The 16,846-nt window shown below is 40.6% G+C and overlaps 1 protein-coding gene and 1 long non-coding RNA gene across 37 annotated transcripts in view; one reads left to right on the forward strand and one right to left on the reverse strand.

Moving 5' to 3' along the window:
* COL24A1 (collagen type XXIV alpha 1 chain) overlaps positions 1–16,846 on the forward strand; it is a 330,869-nt gene that overhangs the window by 35,517 nt on the left and 278,506 nt on the right. For 27 of the 36 annotated variants that reach the window (XR_014844919.1, XR_014844921.1, XM_085024166.1 and 24 more), the window contains 3 exons: positions 1,836–1,889; positions 8,731–8,784; positions 11,960–12,013. Coding sequence is in view for 17 of the 36 variants with exons in the window: in XM_085024166.1 (XP_084880292.1) it covers positions 1,836–1,889; positions 8,731–8,784; positions 11,960–12,013 (162 nt within the window). In the remaining 19 variants the exon portion in view is untranslated. Of the gene's footprint in view, positions 1–1,835; positions 1,890–8,730; positions 8,785–11,643; positions 11,774–11,959; positions 12,014–16,846 lie in introns of those variants that run through there. The other 9 variants (XM_085024184.1, XM_085024194.1, XM_085024198.1 and 6 more) reach the window with 1 other exon arrangement.
* On the reverse strand, positions 23–11,510 carry LOC146404295 (uncharacterized). Its single transcript, XR_014844972.1, has 2 exons — positions 11,272–11,510; positions 23–1,675 (listed from the first exon to the last, which is right to left on the reverse strand). It is a non-coding gene; the product is annotated as an uncharacterized LOC146404295 (long non-coding RNA).

Below are 16,846 nucleotides of genomic sequence, written 5' to 3' on the forward strand. Positions count from 1 at the left end.
AGACAAATGCAGATGCCATATACAGTCCACTTTCTTTCCTGATTTTTATTTATCATGCAAACAATATAGTAAAAATCACACAAAATATTGCTTTAATTGTTTATATTCACATAAATGCTTGTTCACAAGAGACTGCAGATGAATGTTCACTGAGCTCTCGCTGCTATTTAACGTTTCTTTTCCTTCTCTCCTGGCGACTGGCACATCCTCCCAGAGTGCCCTCTAACCCTTGCCCGCTGCCCTCCAGCCCACAGACCCCTTCCATCCTCCTGCTTCTCTCTCGGGAGACCCAGACCCTGCTTCTCTGAGGGACTGGGCTCATCGCGCACCAAGTCCATTCCCCCTCCACCGCTAGGGCTGTCCTTCTCCCCACAGGGTGACTTTTTCTCACTCGAGATTTTATTTGATTTGGCAACAACCAGCCAATTATCCTTTTAAAGAAATCTGAAACCTTTCATTGATGTTAAGTTTTCCTTAAGTTACTGTCCCTTCTCACTCTTGCACTACTGAGCTTTGTGAAATACTTTGTAGCCGTCGCCCCTAGATCTGCATAAAAAACTCATTAATCCTTATACATTTTCCATCTACTTTACTAAGAGTTATTTTTGAAGATTACACAAATGAGCCATCATGAAATCTATTTTTTCCTTTCATTTTAATCTTGTTAAGTATACCTGCAATGTTTGTGTTGCTAGAACCCTCTCCTTTCTGAATCACGATGCTCTATTAATTCAGAGCTGGGAAGACAGGTATGTAGATAATTATTAACAGTTTGTGCGTTACGATAGCTTGTTTATGCAACAAGCACGGGGGTGGGGGGTGGAGGGGCACCAAGCCAAAATGAGTACAGGACACCTGGAAACCTGGAAGCCTCTCTGGAGAGGAATCTGAGTTCTTCTACTTGTTGGTCATATGAACCTAAGTTTCCCCATTTGTAAGTGGACATAAATAAGGACCTTGCAGGACTGTTAGAAGGACTGGTGATTTAAAAATGGCATTAACACAGTCACTTGCACATAGTAGGTATTTAGCAAATAGAAGCAGTTTTTGAGTTCAGATGGACAAAGGTATTCATTGAGACGCTGACACCTGCTAAGTACTGCACTGGTAATATAAAAAACAGCCTCTTTTCAAAGAATTTCTAATCCTGGAACTAAACAACACATGTCATAAGGAAGTTAAAATACCAATAAAGTATTTAAATAACAGAACAGTATAAGAAATGTCCAAGGCAACATACAGTGACTTACAGATGATTTCATGTGCAATAACATCTGTGGAAGTTAGTGGGAAAGAGAACTCACTTCATGCTGGTGCAGCCAGGATTTGAAAATCAGGTGGGACCTCAGCTGATGTCTGAATAGTGACGTGGGCAGGTGTGTCTGTGTGTCCCGGGGAGAGGGTGGTAAATGAGCTAAGTCTTTAAGGCACACATCACGGCATCAGCAAAACCCAAGTGCGGAAAGAGGGTCACCACTTGTTGCGCGAGGAGGAGTCGCTGAGCCATTGTACTTTGTTATTTTTAGGCTTCTTACGCTGCAGCTTTTAGAAGTAGCACGAAGCAGTGTGGCTGGAGATGGGGTGGTACACAGGGGACAGAAATAACTCCAGTCCGTGTTTTGAAGCAAAGAACAGAAACCACAGCACTGCTCTGTAATTGGGGACTGTTCCAAGACTGAAATATACAAGATCCAGAAGAGATAAAGGACTTTGTAAAATAATATATCCATTGTAATAAATTATTTTATGTAACATTTATTTGCATGCTATAATAAACACTGTTATCTGTATCTAGACAGCATCTGGGAACGATCTGACTCTTTTACTGTTTGCAGGGCGTACCGGGGCCACATGGAAATCCTGGGTTACCTGGACTGCCAGGTCCAAAGGTGAGTGGTTACTAGTGAGTGTCACATGACTTTCCTCACATCGGCGAAGAAGGTCTTTAGCCTTTCAGGCTAACCCTAGGGTATCAAGGATCTCTGTCATCCACAGAGCATGACTCTTTAATAAGAGCGTCTTGGCCCGGCAGAGAGCCAGGTTCCTGTGGGAGCCCAGTCACTCTGGGATCGTTCCAGAGGGTGGTGGAGTCAGGCACAGCCCTGCTTGGATGTTCCAAAGTCTCGACTGTCAAGATATGATGGCGATATACGGGCCCTCTGAAATAGATTATGATTTGAGTAATTTACCTTAAGGCTATTTTAATGTATAAATAAATATTGAGGAAATAAAGTATTTATTTCCCTGGTTCACACTTCCCTAATATTTTCACTTGGGAAAAAATCAGTGAGGATAATGCTTATAGGATACTCATATTTTTATTAGGAAGATGACTAACCTGAAATCCTGTATAGAGAGAGGCTACGTATGAGCATGTCTGGTTGTGTGGCGGCTGCACATGGTAGATGACAGTGTGACAGACAGCAGTGTGACAGATACAGGAACAAAGCATGGGAGAAGATATGCCAGGCCGGCTGCCTTGAGAGAGGGTACAGAAATGGAAAGGTGATTAAATTTATATGTATATATGTAAGCATTAGCGTTTTGGTTGCTGGTCACATCATGAATACTTCAGGGTTTTTTTTGTTTTGTTTTTTGTCTTTTTAGGGTCGTACCTGTGGCATACGGAGGTTCCCAGGCTAGGGGTCTAATCAGAGCTCTTGCTGCCGGCCTATACCACAGCCACAGCAACGAAGCATCCGAGATGCATCTGCAGCCTACACCACAGCTCACGGCAACGCCGGATCCTTAACCCACTGAGTGAGGCCAGGGATCAAACTTGCAACCTCATGGTTCCTAGTCGGATTCGTTCCCGCTGCGCCACGACGGGAGCTCCTCGGGGTTCTTAACAACCGCTCTGCTTATTATCTCACTCGGAAGTAACCATCTAGATGTCCTCACACAGCTACAGGCCAAGATAGAGCTTAAGAGCACAGACTTCAGAGGCTGGCTGACTGGGTTCAAGTCTTAGCCCTCTTGCCTTTTATGATTAGAAGCAAATTACTTGCTTAGCTGCTTTAAGCGTCACTTTCTTTTTCTCCAGAACTGGGGGAAAATAGGGAAAATCAACGTATGTCCTAATAGGGCTGGAGGGAAGGCTAAATAAATTAATGTGAGTACAGCACTTAACATGCGAACATGCCACGACTAGTATCATTACTATTAGTAAGCGATGACAGCTGATATTTTAAATCTTAATTTCCCAGGGTTTCTCGTCACACTCTGCAGTTTTTTGAGTTCAATAAAATGCCTTGGACAGAAAAAAGACTTTGAACTCAAGTCTGGATGTGTAACAGTGAAAGAAAAGCCAGACGCCTTCTAAAGAATTTAGAAGTTTGTTGTAGAGTTTGTGACTCCCTGGCCCTTCAAGCTTTGTTTGGGGACTTGAGGAGTATGTGACTCTTCGTGGTTGGTCCGTGTCCCCACCCACCTCCAGCCAGCAGCAAAGTAGGAACTCAAAACAAGTACATCAAAACACAGAGAACAGGGCCAGGAGCAAAGAAGATAGAGTGGAAAGACTTCATTTAATTAACTTCTTACAATGTATATACTTATTCAGGAGAAAATACTTGAGAAAATGATAAAAAAAAATGATCATTGTTCCAAGGTTACAAACAGGGTATTTTTCAGTGTTGACTAGTAGGAGTATGTGTCTTTGGTAAGATGATCTAAGAGAGATGAAATTCTGAATCTCGAGATTTCTCTTCAGTATTACACTTAGTTTTGCGGGTATAACTGTCACTCTGTTTACCAGTAAGATATTTGTATGAATGGTATATGAGGTCTTTTAAAACCCCTCCGTTTAATTTGCAAGCAGTTAACTAAACCTCTTGGGAACGTAACTGTGTGGCCTGACTATTGGTCTTCGATTCATAGTTCATGTAATAGCCTGGTGCCCAGACAGCCCACCGTCTGTGGCACGTGCGCATGCTTGGAGGACACCACACGGTGGGAGGTGTTAACAAGCAGCGCTGAGCCGGAAATGCATCAGATACAGCCTGTCGTGTGTGGTTTGTAAAACCAATTTTCCTAGATATGTGACATGGCCTTTAAAGTAGTCAGGATTAATAGAACATTCAAGGTTTATACTTTATAATCCTTTTATAGTATTTACTCAAGACAATGCAATAAATACACAGATTTCATGCTCTTGACAATAAATTTAGACATGTAATTATAGGATTTATTTTCCTACAGAGAACAAAGATTCTTTTAAAATTAAGGGATTTTAGAGCATAAAGACAAATTCAGCATTTTTCTCTTTTCAGTTATTGTTTAGTCAGAATAACCTAAGAGAGAATTATTGCCCTCTAAGAAAATTATATAAAAAGTCATCTTGGAGTTCCTGTCTGACACAGCGGAAACACATCTGACTAGGAACCATGAGGTTGCGGGTTCGATCCCTGGCCTCACTCAGTGGGTTAAGGATCCGGTGTTGCCGTGAGCTGTGGTGTAGGTGGCAGATGCGGCTCGGATCCTGCGTTGCTGTGGCTCTGGTGTAGGCTGGCAGCTACAGCTCCGATTCGACCCCTAGCCTGGGAACCTCCATATGCCGCGGGTGCGGCCCTAAGAAAGAAAAAAAAAAAAAAGTCATCTTGTCATTGGCACAAGAAATCCTCTGTCCATTTCAAAAGGGGTTACCTGAACTTATGAAAAGAGCGGACTAAGGCAATTACAAGTTTAGAAAAGTTTAGCTGACGTGAAAAATGCAGTGCGTTATGGGACCTTTATAACAGTCATAGTTGGATTAATGTACTCTATGAAAATTGTTAGAACCAACCAACAGATGCCTTATAGAAGCTGATGCTGTGAAGCATATAAGCCATCTGGTAGAAGACTTGTGTATAGTTGACACTTTAGAAAATACTGTTTCCCTTTTCTGGAGGAGCTACTTATAATTAGGCTAATCAGAAATGCAACTTTTACTAAAAATGCCACGTTTATTGCTTGCTGTATAAAGCAGAGTCCTGTGGCTCTTATGAATGCCAGCATCTAGGTCCCCCGAGGGGCTCACCCCTTGTTTTCTTTACCTCAGGGCAGGTTTTCCTTTTCATTAGGTGTCTAGAAATACTCGATTGCATCCTAAATATTATGCATGATGTGCGGATCTTGAGATTCATTTATCTTTCTTTTAAAGCCTCTTGAGATTTGATTTGTTCTGTAGGAATTTAAATAACTGACTTATTACCTTAAGGTTTGGAAACTTTTTAAAGGATGGATGTTTCAGTTTTGCTTGCAGTGTTAGTATGGGACCATTGGTCCAAGAATATAATAACTGTTTATAAAGTGTAGCCCTTTCTCAATTTCGATGGAAGTTCCCAGGCTAGGGGTCGAATCAGAGCTGTAGCTGCCAGCCTACACCACAGCCACAGCAAGGCGGGATCCAAGCCACATCTGTGACCTACACCACAGCTCCCACCTGCCGAGTGAGGCCAGGGATCGAACCTGCATCCTCATGGATACCACTCAGGTTCATTAACTGCTGAGCATGACAGGAACTCCTGGAAAGGTGTTTATCAAACTATCTCCCATGTTCCTCGAATGATGTAGCTCAAACTCCAAACTATTTCTGCCACAGTGACCCACAGCTGAAATTTGTTAGTTATTTCAGCCTTTCAGTTGTTGCTTTCTGCTGAGCTTTTTGGAATCTATCTCACGGAAGTAAATGACAGGATTAATCAGGAATTGAAGAACATCTCTATTCAAGCTTTTTTCTTTCTTCTTAGGACAGTCATTCTGGTACCCAGTACTGTCCTCTGCTACCCTTAGTCAAAAGGTTTATGGTTTTCTGCTTGAACTCTAGTTACTCTATGCAGACTAGGAAGTGTCTTTAAGAGAAAAGCTGTATGAATGTGTTTTACCCCAAGTGGTTGCTTCTTTCAAGCGCTGAATCCCTCCCAGTCCTATTTTTTTTATTGCTCTCCTATGCATTCAAATAGTTGTTTTATGTATCTTGTCCTGACTCTACAATTATAACCTGCAGGAGGATTAGTTGCATACATGCTACTCTGCCACTATCTGAACCAGAATTCTCAAGAGTCCCTTTTTGATCCCATTGAACTGGAGATGACCATTTAACATCCAAGTGGAGACACAGAAAGGGTATGTGGGTCTGGAGTTCCGGTAGAAGAGTAGAGTTAAAAATACACACTTCAGAGTCATCAATGTATATATGGGATTTGAAGCTGGGGAACGGATGCGGTCACCTAGGATGAATGCAGACAGAGAAGCTCAGGGTCTAGTACATGAGGAAGATGAAGAGGAGCTAGCACAGGGGACTGAGACGGAGTGACCAAGGAGGTAGGCGAGGGTAGGAACAACAGCCTGAGTAGCGAGGCCTGAGAGAGGAGGCCTTCTGATGCACACAGGCAACTGTCTAGGGGTTTACTGACCGAGAAGGGATGGGGCTCAAAGAAAGGTGCTTCTGAAGACTGGAGAAGTTAGTGTGTTTACTTGGTGATGATAATTATTTTAGAGTGAAGTAAAAATTAAAATAATGCGGGGAAGACAATTCACTAATGTCCTGGTGAGAGAGACAATGGGGGTTTGGTTATATAGGCAGAGGATTTTGGAACAGATTAAGGTAAGGAAATGGATTTGGTTTGGAGAGCTTGTGAAATTTGAAAGCAGTATAACCAAGAGTAACAAGAGAGAAGTTATGAAATACTCATCTATGGAAATGGGAAGATGAATTGACTGAGGCAGTCACTGGACACACCGGAAAACAAAACAAAAAACAATCAATGTAAGAAGTCATAAGTTTAAAGTGAGATTGTCAGCTTGACTTTTTTCTCTTAGTCCCATTCAGCTGCTAGGGGTAGGGGCTGAGTAGATAGAGAGTTTATATTCAAGAATTGCCAGGTAAGCCTGTAAGACAGAGGGACAAAGAGGCAATGGTGTCGTTTTTGTATGTACATAAGGAAATGGTCACATGACCCTGGTATTTAGGCTGGCTAAGGCTGGGAAGTGAGGCCGCGTGGGGGCTGAGAGAGGAGACATGGTGGGGTCACGCACTAGCAGATCCGGTGGGTCAAGTGTGTGTGTGTTACGTTGTTAAAGCTGTGAGGGCTTAGAGAGAGTGAGCTAAAGGCTAAGAAGTGTTGGTTAGAGAGTGTAGTGGTTACAAGCGATACTGTGGAGATTGTGTAGTCATTGGTAATATTAAAGCCAAGAATATCCAAGTGGTGCTCCCTCACGGTCATGTCATTTCGTGTTTCCTTTATGGTACTCTCCCAGTTTAGCTCATTCACAGTCTGAATTTTTAAATTCCAAATTCTTTCCATTAAAATTTTGCTACTCCATCAATAATTCATTCAAGAGTTGTGTTCTCTGTCTTTCAAGATGGCTATCATTGTAAAATTTATTTTAAGAATGATTTTCTATGGTCCTGTTGTTTTTTAAATACTAACTACTAATATCTATATAATCTATGGAGATTGTAACCAGTGATCTAAAATTGTCTTACTTGTGGACGTAGTGATAGCTATGGAAAAAAATAGGTCAGACTGGAAAGCAGTCTTTTCCTTAGACGTTTTTTTTTTTTGGACTCTTGGACATGGTGCAGTGGTTAACGAATCTGACTAGGAACCATGAGGTTGCGGGTTCAATCTCTGGCCTTGCTCAGTGGGTTAGGGATCTGGCGTTGCCGTGAGCTGTGGTGTAGGTGGCAGATGCGGCTCGGATCCTGCGTTGCTGTGGCTCTGGTGTAGGCTGGCAGTTAAGGTCCGATTCGACCCCTAGCCTGGGAACCTCCATATGCCGCGGGAGCGGCCCAAGGAATGGCAAAAAGACAAAAAAAAAAAATATATATATATATATATATATATATATATATATATAATTTGTAAAGTTAAAAAAAAAAACTTACTGGGGACTTTTCTCTTGGTCTTCCTTCTTTCACCAGCCATTTCGAATGCGCTTTGAAAGAATCCCTGACTATGTGACAGAAGACATGACTATTTCCCTATTTCCCAAATGGTGAAAATAGCATTTAGGAATGGAAAATTATTTATTATTTGAAAATGGTAATCAGAATTTGAATAATAAAGAATTTCAATTCTGTGTTTTATGAAGTGTGAAACAGTTAGAAAAGAGATATTTTGCTAATATGTGTAAGGAAGATTAATACTGCATCAAAAATTTTGGTTGAAACCTAATGTCATATTTCTCTTGAAATATAAATGATAAAGATTCTCAGATTATGAAATACCTATTTTTTCTAACAGAAGAAACAGAATTTTTGGCAATTAGAGGGTTTTCTTTTGGTTTATTTTTTATTATAAAGTCATGCATAAACATTGCAAGACTTTGGAAAATATTTAAACTTAGAATGATGTCTTAAAATTTTGAGAACTACTATAGGCAGTTTTCTTTTATTACCTGGTTTTCCCATGCTAAACTAGGAATTTTAACTCAGTATGTCATGAAAACGGAAAAGTTGAGAGCCTCTATGTAGCTCCCTTGAAGAAAGGTGCTCTAGTAGTAGTATGGCTTCACTGATGCGAAAAATCAGCTATGTCTGGGGAATTTCCAGGAATCGTCTCAATGTTTAGAATTAAGGATAAGTAAAATATAAATTAAAAGGTAACTAATCCATGTTTATCTCAATTTAAAATTCATAATTTTATTTAATGCCATATAATGTGTATAGCATCTGACAATGCATATGATGAGGAAGTGTGATGGATCTAATTTATGTTTAATCAAGTGTTTTATAACTGTTTTATTTAGGGCCCCAAAGGAGATCCGGGTTTTTCCCCAGGTCAAGCCATTTCTGGAGAAAAGGTAATTATTTTCCCATGAAATAAAATCAGGGTGATGTGTTCCAAGCATTTACAAATACTTTTTTGTCTTTTTTAAGAGATTTTACTTGATATCAGGCAAATAGATAGCCATTGGAATTTAATGAAGGAAGAAATATTTGAGGAATTAAGTAAATGGTGTGATCAGCCTAATGTATCAATTTAAATCTTACCGTTAATTTTATCCAGTGTCTACTCTGTCATACCCTTGTGCTACCTGCCAATTAGGGTGGTGGGGCAAAAAATTAAAGCGAGATAATTTGAGTCCTGACTTCAAAACTGTTGCTATCAGTATGTTTGCCATTTTAAATTCTAAGGCCATTTTACACCTCTTTAAAGAACAGTTCTACCTACTTTAAGTTGTTCAAGTCCTACAGTAACTGTGAGAGAGGCAGTCATCACCATCCTATTTTTCAGTTGAGAGAACAGGATTCATAAAATTGAAATGACTCATCACATAGTAAGGGGCAGAAATAATGCTCTAAGATATCTGACTTAATACACTGCTTTTCATTTATCATAATGCTCTCAAATACACACACATAGGCATTTAGGTAAAAAGAAAATATTGCTGTAAAGTAAGGATATGAACAAAAATCTTTATTAGGAGGAAGACAGAGTTTTCCAGTGGGGAACTCTCAGTGCAGTATTTAGGCATATATCTTGGAAGCTTTATTTAGACATGCACTTGATGAAGGTGAGACAGTTATAGGATGTTTTTGTTTATGTGGTATACATTCACAAACTTTTAAAATCCCTGAATAATTTTTGTGGTTCCTAGATTGAAATGTGATCTTTTAACTGGTTTATATAAACTTTTGTAAACTTCAAATAAATTTACATCAACTTAATGGATTTTACAGACATATTAACAATTAAACTCTTAAATTGAATCTACAATCTTAAGCATTTTATTACTCTGATGGAATTGAGTTCACTGAATGTAATTTAGAAAAGGAATGGAAGTGAAACAGTATTTTCATTGTTCTCTTAATCACTACAAGGAAAAAATTCTACAGTCTGAGAAACATAGATACCATATTTAAAAATATCTAAATATAGGACATTTTGTTTCTTACCTAAAATTTAGAAATTAGAAGTCCACTCTAGGAGTTCCCACTGTGGCTCAGTGGAAACGAACCTGACTAGGATCCATGAGGATGCCGGTTCAATCCCTGGCCTTGCTCAGGGGGTCAAAGATCCCAGGTTGCTGTTGCTGTGGTGTAGGTCAGCAGCTACAGCTCCAGTTCAACCCCTAGCCTGGGAAACCTCCATATGCCACAGGTGTGGCCCTAAAAAACAGCACACACACAGACACACATACAAAAGTCCACTCTGTTTTGGTGCCTGCTTTTAAATAAACTTCCCAAATTAAGCATTCAAATATTATCAAGTGCTTAATTTTATCTTCCCTTGTGGCTTCTCTATAAAATATAGGGTGATTCAGCCTGAGAGTTACGGTTGGGAAGTATGTCAGTGTTTTTTGTTGTTTTTTTTTTTACTTTTTGAGTTACTCATGTACTAACTGCGGTCAATACTATATAGGAGGAATGTCGTAAGATAAAGGATTTAATAGCATGTTGCCCTTGTGCTTTAAGTGAAATCCAACTTTCAAAATGAGACATAGTTTTAAATGGTAAAATTAAAAAACTATATCTTAGAAATTATATTTACATAAAATTGTGTTCAATTATACCGAGGAGGCAAGGTATTATACACATAAAATATAAATACAAATAAAATACAAACATTAAACTGATGTGAGTATAGGGGGATTGGGAAACAATTGGATTTTATTTTTAACCATTTAGCCATTTTTCAATAAATTTATAGTCAATGATGAAGCAATAAATGCAGTGCAGAAGCTAGTCTTTGTCATGAAATATCCAGTAAGTAACATGTCTCATGAGCATATTTAAGTGTTTAAGTCCTTCTGGGACCTCAATGGCATGCAAAGATAACTTTTACATAGTAGTAATTTTTCTTTCCCCATCAGACAAGTGAGATATTATCATTCTCATTTTTAAGACGGAGGAACTCTGAAGGGAAATTAAGTGGATCTACCTTTGATTACAGCTATGGGTGGTGCGCCTCCAGTCTCCATTTTTAGTTCAGTTTTGTCCTCCCTCTGTCAGAGTAAGAAGTGTAAAATATATAGATATCTGTATAAACCCACCGTCCCATAGCAAATAGAAGCCACCTTAAAAAAAAAAAAAAGTCCAAACTATTAGAACAAATGAAAAAGCACTTTATCATTAATAGTCAGAAACATCCTTTTCTGATTGTTTAATTTGGTGACATATTAAGTAGGTTACACACCCAACGTTAAACATCGCATAAACGACCATTGACGAGTTTATTTAGGATTATTACCTAAGTACTCTTTTTCCTTTGAAACCTTTTTTTTCACGCAAAATAAATATGCTGCAGCAGAAAGAGGGAAAGGAAGGGAGGTAAAGAAAAAGTGTACCTTGGGCAAACAGGTGTAAGGTTATACCCCCATTCCTTGCGGCAGGTTGTCCTTAGAGCATCCTTGTCCCTCGTCACTGCTACCGCTGCAGACACTCTTTCCTCCTCGTTGGTATAATTTCTCCTGTCCTGCTGGCAGGCCCTCATCAAATTTGCGGAAGAGGGTGGACAAAAGGCCCTAATCTTTGGGGCTGTGGAGCCAAACACACGGTCCTCCCAATGCGTTTTCACTGCCTTCCTGGGGGCGCTACAGCCGCAGGCACAAGGCCGCCCCGGAAGCGGAAGTGCTCCTCCGCCTGGTGCTCCTCTGCCTGGTGTTCCCCCCCCTGGGGTCTGCGTGAACCCAGTCCTGCGCTCCCCGCAGCCGTGCCGAGAGGTTCCGCGTGGGAGTCCCACGCGGCTGCGCACCCGCGGGAAAGGGCAGGCTGGGACCCCGCTCAGCTGCCTCACTTTTGAAAGTGTCAGAGCCTTTACGCGTTTAAAACCCAGTGAACCTGGGAAAGGTGGGAAACTGGCGAGCAGGAGAAGAGAACAAGACCGAGCAGCGAGGCCCCGGCGGCGGGGCGGCGGGCTGGCTGGGGGCCCCGGGAGGCCCGGGCCGGTCAGGCCCGAGGCGGCGGAGGACACCTGCGCGGGCTCCGTCTCCGGCTCCCTTTCCAGCCTCAGACCCTGTCTGTGTTTGCTCCTAGGGGGACCAAGGCCTTTCCGGACTCGGGGGGCCGCCGGGCGAGCGGGGCGCCAAGGTAAGGCCTCGTCTGGCTGGGGCGCGGCCGCGCCGTGGGCGTGGGGCTGTCAGCCCCCCGCGAGTCTCGTTTCCCAGTTGCTTCCAAAGTCGGTGTCTTAAACCCGATCCTCAGCAAGAGGCCTTAGAACGCGGCCTCAGCCGGGAGGGCGGGCGCGGGAGGTGGAAGAAAACCCTGCACATGGCGATGGCGATGGCGACGTTCACACGTAGGAGAGAGTCACTGATGGAGTTATTGAAGCTTTTCTCATAAAAAAAAATATATATGTATGTATTCTATATAGTAACATATGTATGTCAGGGCACTAATCTGCTTGTGAATCTTGGAAGTCCCTTGTGAGTTTTACATGTCCAGAATGAGGTACACTTGGACGTAGGTAATACACTTGGATCTTTTTGTTTCTAATTTTATTAAAAAATAATCTTCTCTGCTATGAAATATGTATATATAGGGCCTGAAGAGTAGAATGAGGGTTGGGAATAGGTACAAAAAAAAAGAAAAAAATAGTAGTCAATTGCATATTAGTAGGCTTTTTCTGAGGTAAAAAGGAGTAGTAACACCACTGCTCTGATTATTTCATAAAACATGTTGAGTAGTTTCCTGAATTAACACAAGTATAAGTTATCTTCTGTATTTAGCTTGTCTTTTCCCCAAACACTGATTTTCTCCAGGAGGTAAGAAGATACAAAATTCCTTTTTAAGGTATTAAAGACCCCCAGATATTAGAGGGCAGTCCTTGAAATGAATGTCCAAACACATTTGGTAATGAGCTGTGCTGGTGTCTTAGCGTGTCTGTTCTTTTCCTCTTGGGAGATTTAAGCTGGAGGTGGTATCACTCAGGCTCTGGTTAATTGGTTCAGATCTGATTGGCCATTTTCTGGGTCCCGCTGACCTTCAGCAAGTTGCTTTAGTTGCTACGTCTGTAAAACGTGAAGATAATACTGCTTACTTCATAGAGAGCTGTCGGAACATGGAAAGGGATAATCCGTGCAACGCAGTGTCCGACAAATAGCAAGCCTTTAATGCATGTTAACCATCAGCCATTTCTCTGGGTTTTGGGGAGGATTCTGACCTCATTTGCTTCCCTCTACAACCCCCACTAAAGGGCTCAATTGTAAATTGCTTAAAAAGGTTCTGATCTCATGGAGTGTTTTTCCTCCTATGACCATACCACACCATTCTTACGACGTTTAGACTTGTCTTCATCCTAGAAAGTACTTAGAATCTGATAACTCTTTTGAAGCTCTTGGTTGCCCCATGAAACTGAAGAGTGACCGTTTCCACCAGAATTGGCCTTGACAAACAGTCATGAATTGGTCTGAGTAATGTTATTCATTCTGTAGGTGATAAATCTAAGATAAGCCCAGAGAGGTCAAGAGAATTGCTCAGGGTCACTCAGAGTTACAGCAGCATCAAGAAGCAAAGCTTACTGATATTGAATCCATTGTGCTTTTAATAGTCTGTGCGTTTTATATGAGATTAATAAGGTACTTGGGATTTGATTACTATGAAGTTTATTACATATTTTATCAAATTACTTTTTGGATTATTATAGCTATTACTGTAAATAAGAATATGAATATTCCTGGGCCATGGATTGAATCTGAGTTGCAGCTGTGACCTACACTGCAGCTATGGCAATACCAGATCCTTTACCCCACTGCACCTGGCAAGGGATCAAACCTGCACCTCCACAGCAACCCAAGCCACTGCAGTCGGATTCTTAACCCACTGGACCCAACATTTTTAACTTTGAAATTTTACTTACTCAAAGCAGAAGACTATCTACCAAAGACTTATGCACATAATATATGAGTCTTGGCCCGTCAGTATTTTAAAATATTAAAAATATGTACTTTCTGGTCTGCGTAAGTCTAGTAAAGTGAAATCGCATTAATTTAAACAAACGGGATCATGGCTTCCACATCTTTCACAGACTTTTAAAATCTGGCTTGTATTGTTAACTAGTGGAAACAGACCCCCTGTGGACATCAGGAATCCTGCTATGCTTATCCATTAGCAGCTAGCTGATTTTTATCTAGAAAAAGTTTAGACAAAAGTATTTAGAAATCAGATTACTTTCTGATAAATGAAGCATCCATGGTTTACTATGTTTTGACATTAGTTTGGAAAAGTGTTGAAATGATTTTGTAGTGTTTCTAAGACTATTTTCCTCCTTTTCAGAGTGTGTCTAGTAGGGGGAGCTGTATACAGATTTTTAAAGAACAAGTATTGCCAGGAAGGGGGCATAAAGACTCAGTCCAGACCTAACTATTCGTCCACTTAGCAGGCTTGCGGCACGTTTCCGTCACTCTGTGTGCATGTCTTACCCTAATGTGAATGAATAGTAAAAATAAGCTCAAAATGAGCTTGATAGACTCTTCCTGTGGTTTGTGTGAAAGTGGAAAGGACCAGACTGTTGGGTAGAATGTTTAGGTGAATTATGAGCTGTTTTCTATGGAATTTACTAATTTTGGTTCATTTTTTGAAACATTGAGGTCACTCTTGGAGTTAATTCCTACAAACAAGATCCATGCCAGGAGAACCTAGAATAGTGGCTCATAAATGAGGGACTCCTATTCCTTCATCCTTTCAGTTCTATCCTAAAATGCTACGTGACTTCTTAAGGTCAGGATAAGAACTTATTCATTCTGTAGGTGATAAATCTAAGATAAGCCCAGAGAGGTCAAGAGAATTGCTCAGGGTCACTCAGAGTTACAGCAGCATCAAGAAGCAAAGCTTACTGATATTGAATCCATTGTGCTTTTAATAGTCTGTGCGTATTATATGAGGTTAATAAGGTACTTGGGATTTGATTACTATGAAATTTATTACATATTTTATCAAATTACTTTTTGGATTATTATAGCTATTACTGTAAATAAGAATAGCTCCTTTATTACGTGCAGTCTTCTATCTGCCACACCCTGTATCCTTTTACCTTAAAGACAGCATATTGAGACAGATACTATGTTCAGTGTATCGTAAATAAGCCAATTGAGGTATACAATGGTGAGGTCATTTACTCGACTATTAGTTGGCGAGTCCGGACTCAAATCCAGGCCTGTTTGACATGACTCTGTTCTTAGTGACTTCTCATCCTGTTTCTCCATTAATAGTAGTTCATTATGCCAATACCTGTTACATGTGTGTTTTAGTACTTCTGACTATCTCAAGCATGTATGCAAGAGGAAGTGCCTTTTTATTTTTCCCGAAAGCCAAGAAAGCAGATGTAGTTGGTGATGACAGGTAATAATGCCTTCATTATATCTTTTCTCTGAAAGTTTCTGGAAATATTAAAATTCTTCAGGTAATCTTTAAAGTGATTGTAAGACAGTTGTGTGTAGGATACTGGCAACTCATGAAAACGGTGAGATAAACAGAAGATTAATGTAAAATGTTCTGAAAACTACGTCATGTTGAGACAGAAATAAGTAAATCAGTAGTATATTTTTTCACTCTTAGCAGATTTTTGGTTTTTTGTTTTTTGCTTCTTCCATTTTCTTTTTGAAATCCCTTTCTCCTAGACTTTTTTTTAACCAATATTAACAACTTTAACAAGCAGTGTGTTTCCCCAGATTGACTGGTTACATGGCCCTAACTTAGCCAGCTTCATTTAACTCTCATTTTCCAAGGAACTGAAGTATTTTTTCACTTCCCACTAAGTGGCTAACTTTGTGCCAAAAAGCAGATAAGTGAGATCCAGGGTGCATTCTGGGTTGGAAAGAAGGCAGGAGTCATAATTCTCAGCTTGGATTCCAGATGGATTTTTAAATCAGTTTTTAATACCTCTGATCAGTTGCTACATTACTGTTGGAAGTCTGCTATTTAAAATTGTAAGAACATTAGCAGTGATTTCACTCGAAGTGGTATTTGTAGGATCAAGAGGATAAGCCAGATGGGAGCAGTCAAACACGTTTTAGCATAAAATATAAATCAGAACAATTGTAAAATATGCTGTACGTACTTTAAAATGTTATGAGTGTTATGAATAATGTATGGCAATATTTTATGAATATCCAAAAATTCGCCTATTAAGGTTTTAGTAATGATTATAAATCAGCGTGAACTCTTACTCTATTTTGATGGACTTATTTCAGTGGGAAGTTTCCCTCACATGGGAGGTGCACAGTTAACATCTTTATGAAGTCGGACAAGGAAAAAAGAACTGCAGCCAACAAGTGGCATGCCTTATGATTTATCAGTCGCTGAAAAACTATGTAGCTTTTCATAATCTATCTATTTATTTTTGCTTTTTAGGCCTGCACCTGCAGCACATGGAGTTTCCCAGACTAGGGTTTGAATTGGAGCTGTAGTTGCCCACCTGCGCCATAGCCACAGCCACACCAGATCCAAGCCACATGTGTGACCCACATCATAGCTCATGGCAACCCCAGACCCTTAACCCACTGAACGAGGCCAGGGATCCAACCCAGCCCCTCATGGCCGCGAGTTGGGTTCGTTACTGCTGAGCCACAGTGGGAGCTCCTCATGATCTGTTTAAAGTAAGGACAGTACCAAGGAGGTGCAACACTACAGAGCGTTAATGAGAACAACGATAAAAATAAGAGTCCCTGGAGAGGGAAATAAAAATTCTTGTGTTCCAGTTAACTCTCTAGATCATCTTCTCATCTGCTGGTTATTCCTGTAAAAGTCTACAGAGCTCCATTTTACCTCAGACTGGTTCCCAGTTCAAGTACAGAACTGAAGGCCCGCTGTAAAAGCTGCTGCTTAGGGGCTGTGCTGTCACCGCTGTGGCCATCTCCTCTGCAATCTGCCATTCCCACTAATGCTAGGGGCAGCTGAGAACAAGGCAACACATGCTGAGCTCCC

The sequence above is a fragment of the Sus scrofa genome, chromosome 4 (assembly GCF_054392235.1).
Source record: "Sus scrofa isolate SSC_HxYL_T2T_F1_AM1 chromosome 4, Sscrofa_HxYL_maternal_Yorkshire_Landrace_v2.0, whole genome shotgun sequence".
NCBI classification, from domain to species: Eukaryota; Metazoa; Chordata; class Mammalia; order Artiodactyla; family Suidae; genus Sus; species Sus scrofa.